The sequence below is a fragment of the Mesoplodon mirus genome (genome assembly GCF_964341445.2).
Source record: "Mesoplodon mirus genome assembly, chromosome: 3".
Classification (NCBI taxonomy): domain Eukaryota; kingdom Metazoa; phylum Chordata; class Mammalia; order Artiodactyla; family Ziphiidae; genus Mesoplodon; species Mesoplodon mirus.
In genome coordinates, this window is record NC_138978.1 from 193717975 (window position 1) to 193740753 (window position 22779).

General features: G+C 35.2%; 1 protein-coding gene across 9 annotated transcripts in view; it reads right to left on the reverse strand.

The window, feature by feature from the left end:
* Nucleotides 1–22779, reverse strand: part of KCNT2 (potassium sodium-activated channel subfamily T member 2) — a 354895-nt gene that overhangs the window by 26514 nt on the left and 305602 nt on the right. For 8 of the 9 annotated variants that reach the window (XM_082615038.1, XM_082615040.1, XM_082615035.1 and 5 more), the window contains 3 exons: nucleotides 19068–19151; nucleotides 18039–18167; nucleotides 10009–10029 (listed from right to left, as the gene is read on the reverse strand). In XM_082615038.1, coding sequence (XP_082471164.1) covers nucleotides 10009–10029; nucleotides 18039–18167; nucleotides 19068–19151 — 234 coding nt within the window. The remainder of the gene's footprint in view (nucleotides 1–10008; nucleotides 10030–18038; nucleotides 18168–19067; nucleotides 19152–22779) is intronic. The other variant, XM_082615036.1, reaches the window with a different exon arrangement.

Sequence of the window (22779 nt, forward strand, 5' to 3'; positions counted from 1 at the left end):
TCCCCCTCCTTCTTTTCTTTCTCCCTCTGTCCTATGTAACACCTATCTTTCTGTTATTATCTGTAAGAGAAAATCAAACCTAGTCAGTTACTTTTCTATTTATGAGTTAAATCTTATTTTTGATTATTTGTTCTAAATGTACAATTAAGCTATAGATTCACACATCTTTGGTTTTCCGTGTGTGTGTTGTATGTGTGTTTAATTAAATCTCTGCTTTCTTTGCTGTCTGTGAAATTTGAAACTTGGCTAATTTATTATCTCAATATCATTTCTCACATTGGTCATTAATTTTTTTTCCTTTGAGCCTTCAATACTGTCATTCAGAAACAACTAGTGTACAAGGGTTTCAATAATCTAATGCCTTTCCTAGTGCTTTAAGCCCAGAAAATCTTACTTTTTTCTTCTTTGTTTAAGATCTTGAATACTACTATCATGAAGTTGCTAACTACATGGTGGATGTTTTCCCTTAAAATTTAACTAATTCATCTCGGTTCATAAGAACCAATTGAGAAATAATTTTGGCCTAATTTTAATTGGTTGTTTGTGTTCTTTTACTAAGGAGTCTTGTAAAGTGTTTATAAATATGTAGGTGTTAGTTGGCATATATGTTACTCATTTTATTTTTTATCACATGCTTAGGAAGTTACACTCCAAAAGAACTACTTCAGTTTTTAAATTTTTACAGACCAAAGTCCGAGAAGCATGTTTGGAAATGGATATTAAGGGTACGGGGTAATGGTGGAAGAAACATAAAGTTGGATCGGGCAGGATTTATTGGGCTCACTAAGCGTTTAACATTACAGCCTGGGGAGTCAAAAGGGGTTCTTAAAGTTGTAAGAATTGGTACAGGAAGCAGGGTATGTAGGCCACGGCTGCCAGCTATGCAGTTTTATGTTGCATTTATTCAGTCCTCCCATGCTTCTGTTTGGATTTAACCAACCTAAGTTAGAAGTTTCAATAATTGGCATTTAAAGACAAGAGTATGGAATTGGGGCTCTTGTTAAAGTGGTCCTGCATCATATGTCTCAGACTTATCTGAGTGTTTCATATTGAATTGTGTGCCTAGATTCCAGTAAGGAGCATGGTTGACATTAAGCTCAGAGAATCATCCTTATCCTGTGACCAGCGTTTGTGTGTCTAAAGCAGGCATCAATCCCCATAGCATAGAGCAGTCAGGGAAAATGCTGATACCCTGAGCATCCTACAGCTGGATTACATGGTTGCTTGTGTGAAAGAAGAGTAGTTGCCATGCTGAGATCCACAATTCTGAACACAGCTCATTGGGACCCTACAAAATGCTTCTGCTGCTGCCGCCTATGCTTCTGGAACAATAGAGTTGCTGATCCCCATAGCAATAACGAGAAGTACCCACAGGTCCCTGTGGCACAGCCAAGGGGTGAATTCAAAACTGAGTTAAGCCACGGGTCCTTAAAATCCGACAAAACAACGACAGAGGCCCATAACTCTGAAGATACTGACTTCAGATTCTCTGGAGCAGGAGACTTATACATATGAACGGGGTAGAAAAGAGCTCCCAGAATGTCTACCAACCAAAGACAACAGCAGCAACAAAACTGGAGGAAATAAACAACTGCAACAGAAGTCCACAATTAGTCCAACTAGAAAATTCTTAATTCACCAAAAGAGTTTATTAAGACCAAGAAAAATACAATAAAAAGGGAGCTGATTGGCTTTGTACCTCTACAACATAGGTCCCAAATTAACTTTAACATCTGAGATGTACCAATTGGCAAACCTTTAGGGCCTTCTTTTCTCTTTGAGTTGGAGCTCAAATTATAGTTATAACTGAAGATCTCACTACTTTTAAACAAAGACCCTAAATATGGAGATTGCTCTAAAATTAAGGTAATCTCTATATTCTTAGCAGAGTTATCAAATATAAAATAGAGGACAAAGAGGTATTTATCACCCTGCCTAAATTTCCCATGGTCATAACACCCATGGCCCCAAAGCATCCCCTAGTAGACATGAACACTCTTCCAATGAGTAATACATTAAAATTAAATGAAATAAAACTTTTGGTGCTTACAATCAGTTGAACCTTCTGTCTGCTCAATATAGTTAATAAAATCTCCAAGGATTGTACAGAGCTTTCAAGGATTGAAGCCCGTTATAAAAACTATTTAGAGAACAGATGATAATCACCACTGCTTCTCCGTTTAACAGCCAAACTGATCTGTTCTTAAACCTGGAAAGAATGAATGGTGCCCCACAGTAGACGGTCCCAATCTTAGTGCCCTTCTCCCACATATTAAGGTGCCATGCCCAATATTGTTGAAATTACTGAATCTATTCCGTTGGCAACTGGCAAATACTTTGCAGTCATAAATTTCACTAATATGATTTGTTCAGTGCCTGTTTTGACGGACTCAGCCAGTTTCCCTTCACCTTCGAAGGGACACAATACTCCACTTAACTATACATGGGGCACCTCAACAGCCCTGCAATTACACACAGGCTTCGCGGGCAATATCAACACTGCATCCAACTTTCTCTGGAATACAGGTATGTCATGACTTTGATGACTTATCATTCAAGGAGAGTCATTTGACACCCTCATTCGGGACACAGAAACATTCACAAAGGAGCTCATGAACAGGTATGGGCCACTGTCTCACACAAAGTACAAGGCCCCCTCAACTTAGGAATATTTCTAGACATTATTTGCTCAGTCAAGGGGTTCTCTATCTCTGGCACTGTCAAGAAATAATTATTGATCTGTAAGTACCGACAATATTAAGACAAATCTAGTACTTTTAGGCCTTTGGGTTCTGGAGACAACATATTTCTCATTTACAATTTTTTTAAAGCTCATTTATGCTGCTACTCACAAACTGGCCTACACTGAATGAGGTCCATTACAAGAAAAGACTCTAAATTCTCTCCAAATTGCAATACAACAGAAAAGTGCATTAGTTTCACCTTTCCCTCCTTTGCCTCTACCCCCAGATTCCTTCACTGCAGAGGCCTCCTCTAGGACCTCCTGGAGACTCTGAACCACTCACAACAGCTAAGTTGTCCACGGGCTTCCAGTGCAAGAAACTGTCCTCCTTGGTTTCATGCTCACACCATCAGAGCAGCAATTACAAGGCATGTATCCATAAACATTTACATAAAATTAAGGGTAATATGATAATTAAGGGCCAAGATTTATGACAGATGTGGTACAAAGAAAATTATATAAATTTGAGTAGATTTGAAAGGATGACTCCATGTTGAGAAGGAGATCTGTGTCTGATTTCAAAAAAACATGCACTGAACACTTGTGCAAGGCACTGTCCAAGGCACGTGGGATACAATAATGAAAAGATAGATGTGGTTTAGCGATAATTCCCTAATTCCAAATATTATACCTCAATATCCTCAGTTGGAGTTGGAGAGTTTGATGTAGAAGAGAAGTGAGAAATTAAGAATATGAGAGAAGGTAGAAAAATGGAATATCTTGGAGTCCAGGAAGATGTATTTTTCATGGAATAGAAGGGGTGATGAATATTGTCAAATAGTTCCTACTGTAGCTTTTCTTCCCTCTAACACAGGGGTCCCCAACCCCCGCACTGTGGACTGGTACTGGTCTGAGGAACCGGGCCGCACAGCAGGAGGTGAGCGGCGGGTGAGAGTGAAGCTTCATCTGCTGCTCCCCGTCGCTCACATTACCACCTGAGCCATCTCCCCACCACGACCCATCCTTGGAAAAATTGTCTTCCATGAAACCAGTCCCTGGTGCCAAAAAGGTTGGGGACCACTGCTCTAACATGCATGTCATAAATAATACCTATCATTGCAGAGACATGAGGAAGAGGAAGAAAAGTTATAAAAGGTCATTACTTTATCTAGGACCATAGCATTGCCCTATGATGGAAGCTTTTTTTTTTTTTTTAATAAAGGTTAGGCATCTTCCACTCATATAAGTATGTTATAGAAATTATTGGTGATTTTGAGAAGTGAATTTTCTAAATAGCAAGTTGAAATATTTAATAGTTAATATGTCTAACATATTCATTGTTTTTTTTGAGCTGTGGTGTTCAGAAATACATTTTAAGTGTTCAGTGAAATTGCCTTAATTCTGTCATGTTTCTATATCATATAGCTCTATCAATGCGGCAGCACTACTTTCTTTCATTGTTTTTCTTATGAAGTCATGTGACCTTCTTTCACTGTGCAACAGAGGAATGTTTTTATCTTTTCTGAATCTATAGCATTTATTTTCTCCTCAAAATAATGTATTTTAAGGTGAAGTAATAATGTTATCAGCATCAAAATTATCATTACTGTACATTTTGTAACTACGTTTTTTGTAGGTCTCGAGGCACCTCTTCACTCTTCTAATGGTTATTTAATATTGACTGTTGTATTTCATGTTGATATGTGTCTGGTAGGTTAGATTCAAAGTCTGGCTCAAATCTAGACTAATTTCATCCTCATTAACTTTTAGTTCATTAAGGAAACTAAAAAGCAGTTTTCTTTAACCAAATTATTCATTTTATATATAAAAATAACCAAATGCGTCAACATATTTTCTTTCTACATAAAACGTCCTTTTGGTGTACATATGGTTTGGTTTTTATGTATTGTACATACTTATATATGTGTGTGTAGAGAATTTTCTTATATACCTGAATAGTTTTAAACTCCAAATTTGACTTTAAAAAAATCAATAAATGGAAGATTACTTATTAAGCACACAGGTTCAACACAGCAAGAAAGGCATTCCGATAGTTTACATGATCAGAATCATAGTTTCATTGCCAGCTCTGTCATCTTCACAGTACAATTCTCACTCATCATTTTCTAGAATTTTCTAGAATTACAGGAATACATAGCCTAAAGCAATGGTTTCAACCACATGTATATGTGTGTGTGTAGACCCTACATACTGTACGGTAGGTGAAGGGGGCTATCATTCTATCACCTCCAGAATCTTACAGTACAGAAGAAAACACTTAAGCATATAAAGTTATGAAAAACTATTATAGTGATTTCAATATGAGTATAGCATCAATTCTACCATACCCAAACATTTTACACACACACACACACACACACACACAGAGAGAGTCCTCTTTTCTTTTTCAGCATTTGAGAGCCACCACCCTAAAGCATATAACAGTTATGAATAAATGAGACTGTGGAAAGAAAGTTTCTATGATATATGTAATGTCTTAACTAAGGAAGATATTCAATGGTATAAGACTTGGTAGATATGAATATTTATATTCTTATGTAAAGAATCTATATAAAATGGTATTATTGATCCAAGTATACTGCTGCTGAGCAACCATCACTCTCTTATTAAGACCTAGATGGCTTAGATCAACCTTATAACTTTCTATTCAGTTCTGATTTTGTAGACTCCAGCACCCATGCAACAAGAAGTTGTGACTAAAGTCTTACTTTACTACTTGTGGCAGGGTCCAGTGAAAGAATGATGTAGTGCAGTTTAAGACATTAAGTGAACAGAAAGCCATGACTATGTAGTTAAAATAAAACAAATAGATTGGATGCATTTAAATAGCTTCTTGCTAATAAGTGTGCCAGTGAGACTCTTTTTTCTCTTTCCCCCTCCCCCAAGCCACACAGCATGCAGGATCTTAGTTCCCCAACCAGGGATGGAACCCACACCACCCCCTGCAGTGGAAGCTCGGAGTCTTAACCTCTGGACTGCCACAGAAGGCTTAAGTTAAGGTATGTAAATACCTTAAGTTAAGGTATTTAACTGCAGTGAGAGGCTTAAGTTAAGGTACGTAAATAATGTAAGTAAGAAATGCTTTCCTGATGTTGAAAATAAGATAAGAATTAGTAGAGCTAGGAAATATTATAAAAAAAGAATAATAAAATGGACTAAAAATATTCGAGTCAAATTTTTATAAGAGAAAAGTGAAAGAAAATTACACGTGAGCTGAGACCCATGGTGTGTGTGTATGTGTATGTGTGTGTGCCTGTGTATGTGTGTATGAATTAGAATGCACTTGAGGTTAGTGAATATATGTACTTTTGATAATATTACAAGGTATTTATCCAAATCACAGGAATACTTACTATTATTTCATTTATAAATTTAAGTGTATTGACACAGACATTTTCTGAAGCAGTGTTATCCACTCAAAAATGAAGAAACAGTGAAAAATGATGAGATGAGATCTATGCTACTCTATGTACCTTCACACAGAATTGTTTGCCATTAACTATGAACGATTCATTTAACACATTTCTGCCTTTTTTCTAACTAATGAAGTGATAATAATAAATCTCCCTACTTAACCTCCATTCTGCTATGTGTTGAGAACAGCCCAAGTTCACACACAGCTAGTTAAGGTAGGAGCCAACTTTTAAACTTAGATTATCTTGTTCCATGTCTAGTGCTTTTATGGTCAGACAAAATAATTGAATAAATGAATCTTCCCAGGAACAGGGACAGAGGAGAATAAAGAATGGCTAGAATATAGGAACTTAAAATTCAGCAACAAACAATTGACTTGGTATGACAGGCATCAAACATCCACGATTAGGCATTGTTAATCTGCGTGTATGATGCAAGACACTGAAGGGAAGAGAATTTGGATATTGTAAATCCACCCAGAAGTAATTAAGTCCAAGAATAGGCATGAAATGTTCATGTCCACTTTCTGAGAAATCTTTCTGGCATGTTTACTGACTCATTCCAAGCACCTAGATGAGAACATCTGGACCTTGGTGGTGCTCAGTAAATATCTGTAATTCTGGAAGATTATAAGACAAAGTATCTGGCAGATAATGAGTTTGTTATTCATGTTTAGGAATTAGAACAGGGAGGGCAGAGAACAAAAATTTGCCATCCCTCAACCTCGAAGTAATCATTGAAACCACAAGATACACTGAGTGCTACAAAGCCATGTGTTAAAAAGAGGAAAAGTATTTTCCAAATCCCCAGTTTTGGTTCAAGTGGCAATTCCCACGTTGATTCCCAAACAAAGCACTTTGGGATCTAAAATCAGATGGTGGAAAAGAGAGAGGTGGCCAGAAGTTGGTAGAAGTTCCTACAGCGAAACCTAGTGATTAAAAAAACAGGTTCTGATGTCAGAAAGTGATAAAGTTCAAATCCAGGTCTGCTACTTTCTAAGTTTTTATTTTATCAAGTTAATGTGTCTAAGTCTCTGCTCATTTACAAATGGGAATAATATCATCCACCGTATTAGCTTGCTGGGCAGATTAAATAAAACAAGAAAGCACTTATCATTGTTCAGGGATCGAGATTAATGCTCTGGGAGAGATGACCTGCAGTGAAGTTTAGCCCACCCTTAGGTAGATAATGGAGTACTTTCTGGAATCTAAAGATGAAGCCCCCTCCTTGGGTAGGAGGTGAAGGTGACCGCTGCCTCTCCTTGGGGTCCTGCATTCTAGAGCCAATCCCGAGACAGGAGATTAGACGAACCTTCAGATGGAAGATCACAGTAGCAGCATCTAAAATGAGCTGTTATAGGCAGAAACTGAACAGCAAAAAAGGGGAAAAAAATAAACCAGTGAAAACAGGGAAAATAGGAGTAATTCATGATATGAAAACTAAGGATAAGAGAATTTTAAGATGTAAGAGAGAATGAACGCTGTTAAAGGTTCTACAGTGCTTAAACAAATTAAAACTAATTTAAAAGACCAATGATTTTGGCTAAAAGAGATTTTTAATAATTGAAGGACAGTATCGATAAAGTAGTGGGGGAAAACTGGGAGATAAGGAATAGAATGGACAGCATATATGAAGTCTTCTGAGAGTTTAACAGCAAGAGTAAAATAAGAAAAAGCAGAAAAAAAGGAGAAAAATTTCTTGAGATTTGGAGAAACCTGAACATATTTGAAGGGAGAGAGAAAAAACAAAACAAAGCAAAACTAGAGGTGGAAAGGACGGAAATTGTATAAGAAAAAACTGGAATTACAAGGATAAGCATATTTTAATATCTAAAGTACAATTAGAGCTTTTTCTTCATAAAAAGGATTGTGAGAAGGATACTTATATTGGAAGACTCAAACTTCCCAGTAAATTAAAGGGAAGGCACTTTATTTATATAGGGAATTGACTGGAGGATTTTGAGAACTAGAATAGTAACTATGAGAAAGAAAGTAATCAGAGGAAAAAAGTTGAGTCAACTTGTAATTGGCTACGAAAAGCCGGAAATGAGCCAAACCTTTGATTTTCTGCATCTGAAATGGTAAGTTAGAGAAAAGAGGAGATATTGAAGCTTTACATCTGAATAAAAGTGAAGAACAACACTTTGAATCAACATGGAAAACAATAGAGCCAAAACCTACTTTTAAAAAATTAACTCTACTTTCAAACATGAAGCCATAAAGTTTTTTAACAAATGAAAACTTTGTTCTTACTGGGACATGGTGTGACCACTAACTAGTGTTTCTACCACTGTGGAGCAGGTCTGGACTCACGCCCTAGAAAGCCTTCAGTAGAGGCAAAGTGAAGAAACTTGGCTTGTGACATGTTCCTAAAATAATTCCTAAAATAATGTCTGCCAGTTCATTATAAAGAAAATTAAATTTTATTTGTGAATCAGGTCAGGTCAAATGCTGGTACAAATTTAAAATTTTAGAAATATATGTTTGATCTCATTTGAGCTCAAAAAATTACAAAACATATTCTAATAAAGCAACTGTAAGAACCCTAAGACGAGCTCCCCAAACCCTGCATGTGCCAGAGCTGTGTTTTTCATTGAACTAGAACTTTAATTTGCACCACCTGTGGTGGCAGCTGGATGCCCTGAACAGCTTCATGCTAAACAAATGTTACTATTTTCTATGTACCATCATGTGAAAAATGTCGGAAAGCATCTAAAACATTATTCTTACATCCCAAAGTGAAGCCTCCTTAGTAAATATTTAGTAAATTCCAAAGGAATACATATATGGAAAACAAAATTAGAATATTTAAAAATATAATAAAGCTAGAGATTATTAAACCTTAAATAATTTAGGATGTTCAAAATAATTTAATAAACATTTGCATTTATTGCATTTATTACATGGATTCAAATCTATGATGTAGAGTAAACAACTGTCACTGTCAAAATGTTGGGTATTATGATAATATAGAACTTCTCTCCAAAATTCAACAAGCTCAAAAATAGACTCATACCTTTGGATGGTAATTTTGGCACACAACTTTTACACTTGTGACTGTGTTCTCCCAGTGGGCTGAATGGTACCGCTGCTTTGACATTCAAAATGCAATTTTTAAAGTTGAAAATGTTTATATTTGTAAGAGTTTCTTTGATTCTATTTAATGCTTGGGAGTTTGTGTTAAGTACTAAGCCCATAATGACAATTATTTATCGTGATTTAGATGAAGAAAATGGGAAATAAAATTAAAAATGCAAATCACATGAAGATAACATCAAGGGTTCAGGAATATAAGAAGTGTATGTAAACATACATAATGTATTATTAAGAATTTTTTAATTGTAGTAAATCAATGATTATCACAGGTTAATATTATCAAACATTAAAGTGATGGCTTCTTCATGACAATAAATTAAAGCTATTAAAGAATAAATTCAGCATGAAAAAGTGTCCCAGAGGAATCCATCACAGGTCCTATTGTTCCCATAACCATTTATAGGGGGTCCAGCCTACATAAGAAGCAAACTAAAGATATGTTTTATATCGAGACCCCCATTCCCTTTCAGTACCAGCTGATTGCATTGAAGGTGGCACCTCCCTTGAGGAAAATCTACAGCCAGTAAGTGACTAGCTGGTAATGACACCACACAGTAAAATATGTGACTGGATTAATACATAAACATAATTTGAAGACAAACAGGTAAAATTTGGAATCATATTAGGGAAATATAAATACACTAACTTGAAAATAGAGCATTTAAAAGCATTTCAGCTTACTTGTTTTCTTTTAAAATCTGAAATATTGAATTCAATCTTTAATATTCTTTTCATTTAATAACTGAATTAATATACTAGACAATTTGAGGAAAGGGAGACAAACAAAATACTTACTTGTGATGCTATTTCTCGACACTGACACAAAGCGAGGGAAAAAGAAACACACAAAATACAGTTTAAACAATGACTAAACAATACATACACAAACCAGTCAGCAACAGGACAATATATGACAGATAGCACAGAACACATCATCTAATTATGTGTTTGATTATTTATCATAGCACTTTTGAATAAAATTAGGTAAAGAATAAGCTAATATTTTAAAAATTTGCTAGAAAGTTTTTCTTGTTAGATTTTTTTTCTAAAATCATCTTTCTAAGATTTGATAGAAAGTTAATGTGGTGCTAATAGAAAATAAAACAATTGATAAGAGCTTATTATTATATTCATGAGAGGATACTGACATAATCATTGATATTCAATAATCACTATTGGTATTAATAGCTGTACTATTTTAAAAAAATGTTAGACCTTATAATAAGGTTGTTTTTTCACCTCTATGTATACATTTAAGTAACTTTATAGAAATAGTCTTAGTTATCACATAGGCTATAGAGGATAAAAATTGATCTGCCCAGTCAACATATAAATGCTAAATATTTAGGGGTTATAAAAATCATGCTATCTTGTTCTTCAGTTCTAAGGAAAAATATTTTCATTCCTCAAAAGGTAGAAGTGAAATTTTCAATTATATTCTTTGGTGTAATATAACTCAAGTCTAACCCATTATCTAGCATTCTCACTATTGTTACAAATATAAAAAATGCATAATAAATATATGAATATAGGCTCCTTGAAATTATTTGTCTGCAGATTCTTAACACTTGGCCCAATGTGTGAGTGAATAAATGCAGAGATTGGGCAGCTCGAGTTTCAAAACTATTTTATCTAAATCCTTACTAAAATCATTGTATTAATGTAATTTTATAAAATGAAAACTTTAATTTTAATAATATATTTAAAATATTACTTTCCAATTTAAGGGAACCCTCCCTTACTGTTGGTGGGAATGTAAATTGATACAGCCACTATAGAGAACAGTATGGAGATTACTTAAAAATTAAAAACAGAGCTATCATATGACCCAGCAATCCCAATCCTGGGGATACATCTGGAGAAAACCATAATTTGAAGATACGTGCATCCAATTTAATTGTAAAAAGTTAATGGTTGGTAGATGGTTAACTATTACCTATCCACATTTTTTTTAAATATAGGATTTATTAATGATGAAGGTGAACAACAGAGTAACATATTCCACAAATTTATTAGTTATACTGTAAAGATGTTGGTATTTTAATATGCTTTCAAATGACCTCTTTCTAATTTCTAGAAAAATTTTCACTGGTTATGGTTCACTTCAAGAAAATGTGATTTTCAGTACACTGGAAAACTGAAGGCAAAGACAGTTTCACATTTTCTTACCAAAAAAATGAGAATAAATATTTTTATTAATTCAGAAGTTTCCAGATTTTGGAAAGTATCATATACTGAATAGTAGGTAATACCTTCAGAGGGTCTTGGGTAGCATTTTATAATAAAAACACTTCTGTAATGAAAACATGAATATTCATTTTAAGTGGAATAAGTAAGTATTATGAAAAATCTCAGAACAGTTAAAGTGAGGTTTTGCCACCAAATCAGTTTAGTAAGCTTTTTGAATTTGAGAATTATGGAGAAAATATTGTGGACAGAAATACTGTTCTCCTTTGTCCCCATGAGAAGCACGAGTCCTTGTTGATTCTCTATTTATTTGTTGAACCAGAAGGGTATGGTATTTGTAAAAATTCCCTGAAATAGACATGTAGACAGTGGTCTATTCCAGCTTGGTGTTGTACAATTAGCTGAAAAGGGGCTGCTCCAGCTGTACCCTCCTCTCCACGGACTGATTTTCCAGTCCCTGTACACACTCCCACTGTATGTTTGTCTTTGTATGAATCCTCCTTCCACCAATTTATAGCCCACAAGGAAAAAACTAACTAAGTGTGCCAGGGCTTTTATAAATTTCATGATTTTAACGATGTGTATTTTTTATCATCACGTGTCTTTGAAAAGACATCTGCAAAAGGATTTGGTGCGTCCCCTCCTCCCACAGCCAAAGCAGTGACATAATTTAACTTTTTTCTCTATACACCAAATATGGGAAGATACTGAATTCAGATTAGGAAATGATGTGGCATGAAAACCTGCATCTGCCTTTAAAATGTATTTTTTTTCAACTCCATGAAAAAACAAGGAAGCAAGACCTAGATTTTTTTTTTTTTTTCCGGTACGCGGGCCTCTCACTGTTGTGGCCTCTCCCGTTGCAGAGCACAGGCGCCGGACGTGCAGGCTCAGCGGCCATGGCTTACGGCCCCAGCCGCTCTGCGGCATGTGGGATCTTCCCGGACCGGGGCACGAACCCGTGTCTCCTGCATCGGCAGGCGGACTCTCAACCATTGCGCCACCAGGGAAGCCCAAGACCTAGATTTTTTATATTAGTTTATCCCTCCTACATTCTTATATAAAATGTTGGCATTACATTTAAAATATTTCATATATTTTGAATAGAATTGAATAGAATTGGATATTTAAAAGCATAAACTGAAGAAAGGATCAATGAGTGAGTCAGAAAATGAAATTTTACAGCTGGAAATTTATTAGTTGTTTTTATTAGTTATACATACATAGTTTAAATAGTCAGAAAATGTTATGGTTTGTTTTGAAAAATAGAAGCTCCCACCATGATCTCTTCTATTTTCCTCTTGTAGGACCCAGCTACTTTTACCTCTTTCAGCTAGACATGTAGGTCCTTATCTTTGTGTCTCTATATAACATGCTTGACTGTCATTTCTTAATTTTTTGGTCAGTTTCTACTTTTATCTATTGACTTCTCACTCTGGAAGAAGAGAGAGTAACTATCTTTTCCACCCACCATTGCCATATCCCATCATTTCAAAATGGTTGAAGTAAGATTTTGGTTAGGTCAAAATTCAGGGCATATTATGACTACAATTTACAGGTGAAATACATGGGAAATGTGGTTTACTATTCATTGCCTGCATAGTTTTTTGATGTTGGTGGTGGTGATATTGTATTCCTAGAGTTAATTAATTAATTTCATTAATTGCTTCATTAGATTTGTACTTGGTAATCCATCCTGAACTCTTTGACAATTGTCTAATCTTTCTTTAAGTCAGTGAGATGCATCATGTATCCTACAGCTTCCATTTTCCAGAAGAAAAACTTTCTGAAGCTTTCTGACCTGATCTAGGTTGCACTTCTTGCCTGGTGGTCCTTTCATCACCTTCCTGACTTTTGCCTTGGCCTCATACTTGTTGCCAGGTTTCCATAAAATGTCTGGTTTCTTTGCATACATGATTACTTCCTCAGTTTACTCATTCATTTTGGTGGAAGTAATTTCCTTAGAAAGCAAGCATGGGAGCATATGTTTGGAGAAAATGTTGAAATATGATTAATCCTACCCTAACACAAGTTTGGTAGTTTTGTCTGAATATGAAATTCTAGTGTGGAAATAATATTCCCTCAAAATCTCGAGGACATTATTCCATTGTCTTTTGGCTTGTAGTGTTGCTGGTTGAGAAATCCAAAGAAATACTTTGAATGTGGCCTACCCTTTGGTTTTCTTTTCCATCTTTTTTAAGATCTTCTCTTTTCCTTCAGTGTTCTGAAATTTTATGATGCTGTGCCTTAGTGTGAGCCTATTTTATTCACTGTGGTGGGCCTCTGGTGACCCTTCCCATTTGGAACATGTTCTGTTCTAGGATTATTATTAAGTTATTAAACTGGTATTTCTTCAATTTGTTTCATTTCCTCTTTAGGGAAGTCTTAAAATTCAGATCTTAGACTCTTAGACCTCCTGGACTAGTTCTCTAATTTTACCTCATTTTTACTATTTTCCATGTTTGAATTTTTGCTCTAGTTTCTTGGTGGTTCCCTCAGCTTTATGGTACAAACTTTTTCACTTCTGCTCACGTACTACCAATCCCCAAGCATTCTTTTTTATTCTAAATGTTCCTTTAAAAATACAGCTTCCTATTCATCTTTTATCCTTATAATATCTTATCTTTCTAATAATATTAATTACAGCTTTTCAATATAGAACTTCCTTAATACATATTTGACATTTCCTATAATTCACCCACTTCAAGTGTAAAATTCAAGGATATTTTAGTAAATTTACCAAGTTGTACAACCAACACCATAAAAAATTTAGAATATTTCCATCACCCCAGTAAGTCTCATCATGTTCATTAACTGTTACTCTCCATTCCCTCCACCTCTCCCTGTCTTAGGCAGTCACTAACCTACTTTCTGTCTGCATATATTCACCTTTTTTTGACATTTCACATACTTGGAATCATACAATATGTGGTCTCTTGAGTCTGTATTCTCCCACTTGACATAATGTTTTTGAGGTTTATCCAAGTCACAGCACATATAAGCATTTTGTTTCTTTTTATTGCTAAATGGTACTCCATTGTATGGCTATCCAACATTTTGACTATCTGTTCACTAGCTGAAGGACTTTTAGGTTGTTTCTAATTTTTGGCTATTATGAATAATGCTGCTGAGAACATTCATGTGCAAATCTTTGTATGGATATATTTTCATTTCTCTTGGGTAAACAGTTAGGAGTAGAAGTCTTTATTATATTTTATGTTTTATATTTTCTTTTCCCTCAGTGATCTGTCTTTCCTACAAGTTCAGTTTTTTCTTTCTGTTTGTTTATTTTGGTATCTCTATTTCATTCTATTCCCTGAAATAGGGAATTTTGAGTTGTCTTCTTATATTAAGAGTATAGGGCTAATAAATTGATTGAAAGCTCCGGGTGGGGTGTTTTTAGTGTGAGTTTCATGGTCCCCTGACTGGATCATTGACCTGGAGACTCTCCCGTGTCTGTATCATTAGGCCATTCACGTGGCTTTGTCAGATTCCCTGGGGAAGACTCTTCAATCTGCTGTTGAAGGGTAAAGTACACAGAATGTACCTTTGCACTTAGCTCTGTGAATTCACTGTGGTACTACTGCCTGCAAACGTGCCGTGTCTCCCAGTCCACAGACCATCTGTGTACCCTCTTCATAGAGTCACCTTTCAAACTGCCCCTGAGGGGTGAGGGACAGTAACACAACTCTGTGAGCTGTTAGGGAGAATGAGGACTTGTGAACCATCTAAGAAAGAAGATGTCAGATGTTTAAATTCTAATTATTGAATGACGTTTCTACCTCTTGAAATCTGGTGTCCTTTTTTTTTCTTAATTTTTTTTTCTTTTTATTTATTTATCTTTGGCTGTGTTGGGTCTTCGCCACTGCACTCAGGGTTTTTCTAGTTGTGGCGAGCGGGGGCTACTCTTTGTTGCGGTATGTGGACTTCTCATTGCGGTGGCTTCTCGTGTTGCAGAGAATGGGCTCTAAGCATGCGGGCTTCAGTGGTTGTGGCACGCGGGCTTCAGCAGTTGTGGCACACGGGCTTAGTTGCTCCGCGGCATGTGGGAACTTCCCGGACCAGGGCTTGAACCCGTGTCCCCTGCCTTGGCAGGCGGACTCTCAACCACTGTTCCACCAGGGAAGCCCTGGTGTCCTTCTTTAATTAAAGTAAGAGAAAAATTGGCATTTTGGACAACGATAAATTATTTGAATTCTAACATTTGAGTATTCTCGAACCATTTGAAATTTGAGAGAGATGGTGGAATGTATGAGCCACTCTTTCATTTCATTAGATCCACTAAGCTCTTATTCTGTGTTTTTATATAATCAGGAAAAAGAGAATGTTTTCCCCTTTGCACAAAACCCAATGTCTTTATTGTGTTAATACTGAATTGATGTTCTCCTCTTAAAAAAAAAAATAGAACATCGACTTAAGGGATATTCACCTTATTGGTACTTTCACATCTTGCAAAACTATAACTAAAGATAGATAATGTTCATCATTTATCTATCTCTTAAATACCTCTAAATATTCAATGTCTTAAGTAAGGAAGCACATAATATACTCATTCTTTTAACAGTGATCAGGAAAAACAAATCTTTCTCTAGATGAACTTACATCCTTTTGTGTATCAAACTACAATACAATTATTATAAAACTCAACAGTTCTATTTTTGCCTTATTTGCCAGGAAAATAAATGTAGAACTCCTTTTCAACTGTAACAGTCACTTCATTTTAAATGTAAAGTAGCATTAATTTCTCTGCCCCTATTATATTTTGCTGTAAAAGTGCTTGAAGTTCCTTTTTTTTTTTTTTGCTGTACGCGGGCCTCTCACTGCTGTGGCCTCTCCCGTTGCGGAGCACAGGCTCCGGACACACAGGCTCCGCGGCCATGGCTCGCGGGCCCAGCCACTCTGCGGCATGTGGGATCTTCCGGGATAGGGGCACGAACCCGTGTCCCCTGCATCGGCAGGCGGACTCTCAACCACTGCGCCACCAGGGAAGCCCTGAAGTTCCTATTTTTATCTTTAATTATTTAAATTGCCTTTTTTTCTATAATAGGCAGAATATAAAATCTAAATAAAAGTATGTGTTCCAGAAGATGAACTGAATTCAGTATAGGAAGACAACAGGTATCCTCATTTAACCCAGTATCCTTTTATTTTTCCAAGGATGTGTGCTTTTAATATAAGCTAAAGGGTTGGGGGTTTATAAACATTTTGCTGGTTTGTGATAGGAAGAAATGACCAAAATGTAACATTAAATACTCCTTGATGACAGTACAAATACTCAATTATTCTTTCCCTATCTGTACTGAAAACAGCATACAACAACATCCCTTAATAATACAAAATGACTGAACATGGATATAAACTTGACCGAGGGCAGAATTTACCATGTTCAAATTCACAAAGTACATATTATAAGATAAAAACAGGATAGTATTCTGCTGTGTGAAAATCTGCTTTGTTTTTATCAAGTTCAAATAAGAAATGGTTAATTGCTTAAGTGTGAAAGCACTTTTTTTCTCTTAACCTTTCATCAAATAATAATTTTTTTGGATGCAGTGTTCTTTAAATTTTAGGCATATCTGGCTAAGCTGTCTTGCACATTTAACTTTCTGGTATGTTTCTCCCACCAATCATTCCTGATTTTCTCTGATTTTGTCTTGCTCTTTGTGGTGTGAACCACGGGGACCACAGCCAATGACAAACTCAGATTCAGTAGCAGAGTTGGCAATAAAGCTTCTTTTAGCACCTCTGAAGCTGCAGTGAAACCACTAAAGAGCATCTCAGAAAAACTGAACTATTTTCTTCTGGCCTCAATATCACTTACTTAAATGTCAAACTACAAATTATAACAAGAAAATAAAAATCTACTCCATTACCCTTATGCCTCCTATAAAACTCTTCTTTTCCACACATGGGTTCACTGATTTTAATCACAAGCTAGTGTAATGATTACATGACAATTAAAATGCATGCAATTAATCTGAGCCTCATAGATGAGGTTCTGTTTTGCATAAGACCAAAGAAAGAAATGGTTAACCAAAATTTTGAATAACTTTGAGGTATCTGAAGAAGAAAAAATATTTCAAGAATATAAACCATAAGTTGGAACCACATAGTGTGACCAAATTAAAATGTGAATATGTTTTTGGTCATACGCAGGCATCAGAAATTCTGTTCCATTTTCATAGGCTCTAGTTTGCTTTTATAATTACTGAGCTTCCCTCTAGGAGGGTCTGGCACTGATCCTAGAGCTTTTTCTTAGCTTCAAAGTAGTCCTCAACCTGGAGTTTGAAGAATGTGAGTTTCATGCTTCCTAGCTTATCTTTGTTTTCCCTCTTTCCAAATGCTAATATGTGGAGTTGAAGATTATATTAGAAAACTAGTTTGCTTGCCCTGAGAACTTTTCTTATGTATCCAGAGGTTACTTAGAGTTAACTTACTTCCTGAAAACCTACAAAAGACGTTCAGAGCCCAAAGTCCACAAACTCTAAAAGAGTCCTTTAGCCAACATTATTTTATGAAATTCCTGACATAATTTACATAATTTAATGACATATTTCAGAAATAAGTTTGTAGGCTTAGGAATGGCAGTATTCAGTAAAATTAAACATTAAGATAGGAATATTTTGGTATTTCCAAACCTCAGATGTAGTAAGTTTTTGAGATTCAGTCCTGTAGATTCCAATGGGAACATCTCCAGTAGAAGAACATAATTTTTGATACAGTCTGGCATAAGTCCTGATCCATAAGTCATCCTCGGTGATTTTCATCTACAATCATATAAATTATTTACATATCAAATTTTTAAGAAATAACCCAATGGTTATTTTTCACTCTTTAAAGGTAGATTTTATTGATAATTTGAAATCTCAAAGTGACATTCATAAGTGCTTATACATGTATTAAAGTCTTTTATTACATTCCATCTCAGCCTTATCCCTGGGTTCACCCAAACTTAAGAAACCAACTGCTCCATTTGTGGCAGCATGGCATTGTATTAGTCCCATATATGTAGACAATATCACTGGTAATTGATTGGGAATTGTTGGAAAACCTGTAAAGACTTGTTTGAATGTTGTGATAACCTTAGTGGACAGGGTCTGCTGATGTTACAAATCTTGAAATGCAAAGGACACTCCAGCACAAAAATGAATGGTCCATCCAAAGTTCTACTAGTACTCATACTGAGGAAGATGTGTAAAAGTATGGAGCACAGGACTCACACACAGGAGGCATAAGTGCTGGTCTCTCTTTGCTAATCATGAATTTGAATTTGTTAGCAAGACACTTCATTAAATACACTTAGGCATAGTACATTTATTTATAAAACAGAGAGGTTAAATGTCATGATCGCTGTTTTCCTTGGCAGTGTAGCATCCTATGTCAGAAACTGTCAGTCTCAAATACCTGCTAGAATTTTGTACAGAACAGTTACCTTCAGGATTATTTTTGTTCTGAATTTTGTACAGAATTGTTACCTTCGGGATTATTAATTTAAATAATGTTTTCCCTAAACATTGTTTAAGGAATTAAAAAAACTAGGATGCTATTCTTTGAACACATATTAGAAAAAAATAAATAAGTGACATAGAAGAGTTATACAAAGAACATTATAGATGGCTTTCAGAATTTCCTGTCAGAATAATCTACACCAGAGATTAGTAACTTACAGAGCAAAGAAACCCCGATCCTGGTGTAGTGTCCAATCCCAACAGAAGTCTGGTGATAGAAATCATGTAGTCCTTCACAAATGACTGCAATATAAACAAAATATGTATTTATTGTGTGTAGGAAATACATAGAATAACTTAGAGCATGAACATCTTATCACATCTTAAAGGTTATTTCTTGTAACACATCATTAAGCCCCTATAAAAAAGGAAATAAAAATCTATCTTGCCAGTGTCCTCAATACACATGTACAGTTAAGCTGTCCTTAACAAAATATGGGAAATGATTATTTTCTAGAATATCCAGATATGCTTAAATCTTATGAATGTTATTGGACGTGATGAAAATATTTTTAGATTTTTAATAACAAAAAACTATAAGCTGAAATATAATAGAGAATGTTTTAAAAAATCTAAAATGACTAAAATTTACAATGAAATATTTCAACCAGTATTTGGTTTTTTGTTAGGATTAAATTTTATGCTAGTAGAATACATTTCTATATAATATTTAAGTAAATCTAAATATTAGTGAATTAATAGGTTAGTATTAAATACCATCATAAGACTATTTTGTTTGCTAACATATGATATATTTTGACATGTTGTTAGAACACTACTCAATAGTTAGAATATTAACTGAAAAATGCTTCTAGTTTCTTCAGTTTATTTTTTGGTCTGAGTGAAAAGAAAGACTTTCAAACCATACAAGCAAATTTCACCATGATATGTAACAATTACTTCATAAATCGTATGAAATTACTGCCTTGAGTTTGATCATCAGGTGTTAACAAGTGAAACTGTTAAATAATCTTCTAGGTATTTTGCATCCTTGTTGCTGCAAATGGCATTATTTTGTGCTTTTTTATGGCTGAGTAGTATTCCATTGTATATATGTACCACATCTTCTTTATCCATTCATATAGAGATTATCATACTAAGTGAAGTAAGTCAGAAAGAGAAAGACAAATACCATATGACATTGCTTATATGTGGAATCTAAAATATGGCACAAATGAACCTATCTACAAAACAGAAACAGACTCTTAGACATAGAGAACAGACCTGTGGTTGCCAAGGGAGAGGGATGGGCTAGTAGATGCAAACTATTACATTTAAAATGAATAAACAACAAGGTTCTACTGTATAGCACAGGGAACTATACCCAATCTCCTGGGATAAACCATAATGGAAAAGAATATTAGAAAAAAGAATGTATATATGTTTATAACTGAGCCACTTTGTTATAAGCAGGCATTAGCCCAACATTGTAAATCAACTATATTTCAATAAAAAATAATAACAATAAATCATCTAGTTATTTTGTATAGCAAAGACTTTTAAAAGTTATAACACCTTTTTTTTTTTTTTTTTTTTTTTTTTTGGTACACGGGCCTCTCACTGCTGTGGTCTCTCTCGCTGCCGAGCACGGGCTCCGGACGTGCAGGCTCAGCAGCCATGGATCACGGGCTCAGCAGCTCCGCGGCATGTGGGATCTCCCCGGACCGGGGCACGAACCCGTGTCCCCTGCATCAGCAGGCGGACTCTCAACCACTGTGCCACCAGGGAAGCCCTATAACACCTTTTAAATAAATCATCTAGACTACTTTGTTGATTGCTAATTTCTTTTACCAAGAGCTAGTTTCAAAAAACTAAACCCATCTAAAAAAGAACATAAGGAAACACATCCATTCCATTTTTCTCAGGCCATTTATTTAAATGGCCCTTTGGTTTTCAAGGTATATTAACCTCCTAGTAATTAGGACATGAACATATTGGGGTCACCAAGAGGAGCTGTGACACACACCCGTTAGCATCATTCAATTTCATTTGTAACTCAGTGTGTGCTAAAGAAAAATTTTAAACAAATTCTTGGGCACTTAAAACTATTATTTCCAAAATGAAAAACAGAAAGCACTCATGGAAGAGAAATTAAACTGAAGATTTGGCAAATGACTATTTTAAATTATTTTAGAGCCAGATGTGGTAATATAGCTAATGTTTACCGTATTCGTCACCAACACATACTTTGTCCAGAGGTCTTCTGTCCTGTCACTTCATCAGGGCGTAGACTAGAGTTAAATGTGAGCCAGAAATGTGGATAGCCCCATTTAACATCACAAAATCTATGCATTAAGTCTTATGTGATGCGATCATAGAAGATTTTTCATAGAAGATTTTTTTAATATCAATTTTATTTTAGGTAATAACTTTTTTAATAATTGGCTTTCCTGATCTACACAGATGAGAATTAATAAAAATGATTAAAAATATGAAAGCTATCTGTGTTTCAAGTGGGATATAATAAAAACCAACCAATCAAGCAAAGAAACTCAAACATTATACAAATGCAGAGTCATTTACCACAGGAAAAGGGTCGGGATTAATCTAATGAGGTATGCATGGCTTGAAGATGAGTATTCCCACTAAACACTGGATAGTTGACCTTCCTGAGCCCTTGTCTCATCCATATATTATGATTGATAATACTGCCTCTATTTCAGTTTTCCTTGGGGAAGCAAATAAAATGAGGTCTAGAATAGAATTATATTAATAGTAAATCACTATACAATTGTAGTCATCAATAATAGTTCTTGAATATATAAGCATTTATCTTTAAGAAGATGGGTTTAAATCATTAACCAAAACAATTAGACTGTATATTTTAAGAATGCAAGAATGCATGTTATATAATTTTAGGGAATAAAATGTTTTAAATTTCTAATCTTTTTTAAACCTGTAAATAAATACTCTTTACCTGTCTGAAAAACGTACCATTAAAATATCTCATTTGACATCAGAAGGTAAATGGGCAGTTACTACTTGGAAAATTATTGTTCTAGTTCATTCTTTCTGCAGCTGCTAGCTTTGGAAAAAACACAATTTCCTGTATTTCTATGTATAAAAAAAAAGTGAAACAAAAATGAAAGGAAAGTAATAACTACTGCTCTCCAATTCTACAGAATGGTTTTCCTTCTACTTAGCTTATATATCAAAGACTTTCTCATGAGATTTCGTTTAAACATAAGGTACTGTGGCTAAAATATCCGAAAACCACTGGTGCATAATGACAGCAAGCATTTGACTGCTATGGATATAAATCCCCTCAGAGGCAACACTGCTCTTCAAACAATCCCTCCCTTGAACCCCCTCTTTGAGAGATCAGAATTACGTGTGCCTGGCAGTGGGGTCTGGGGTAGAAGCCTGGCTTCCAGAGTACCCAGATAACGTGTCTGGAGACTTTCAGGAGAGCAGGAGTGTTTACGGTTCTTTACTGTGTTGTTCCCGCACTCATCTGGCATAAGCAGATGGTTTGAAACATGGCCAGAGACACAGTCATAGGCATAATTAGCCCAGAGGCCAGTAGAAAAGCTTTAACTCTCTTTGGATTAGTTTATTCAGTCAAGCATGGAGGAAGAGGGTACATAAAATACATGATCAAAAAAGACAACACAATGCTTGAATGCTTAATTTGAGATTAAAGTTATGAAATAACTTAAAGCCCTATGAATATCCTTTTTCTCTTAATGGATATATTTAAAAATTGTCTGATTACTTGAATCAGAGAATATGAAATATTGATTTTGTTCAGTTTCTGACAGAGTTTAAAAAAAGATTAAAATATACTTGTGTAAAATAAAATCTCTATGAACTTCTTAGATAAAGTTAAGAATGATAAAATGACAATGTAAAACTCTGGCATTCAGGAACA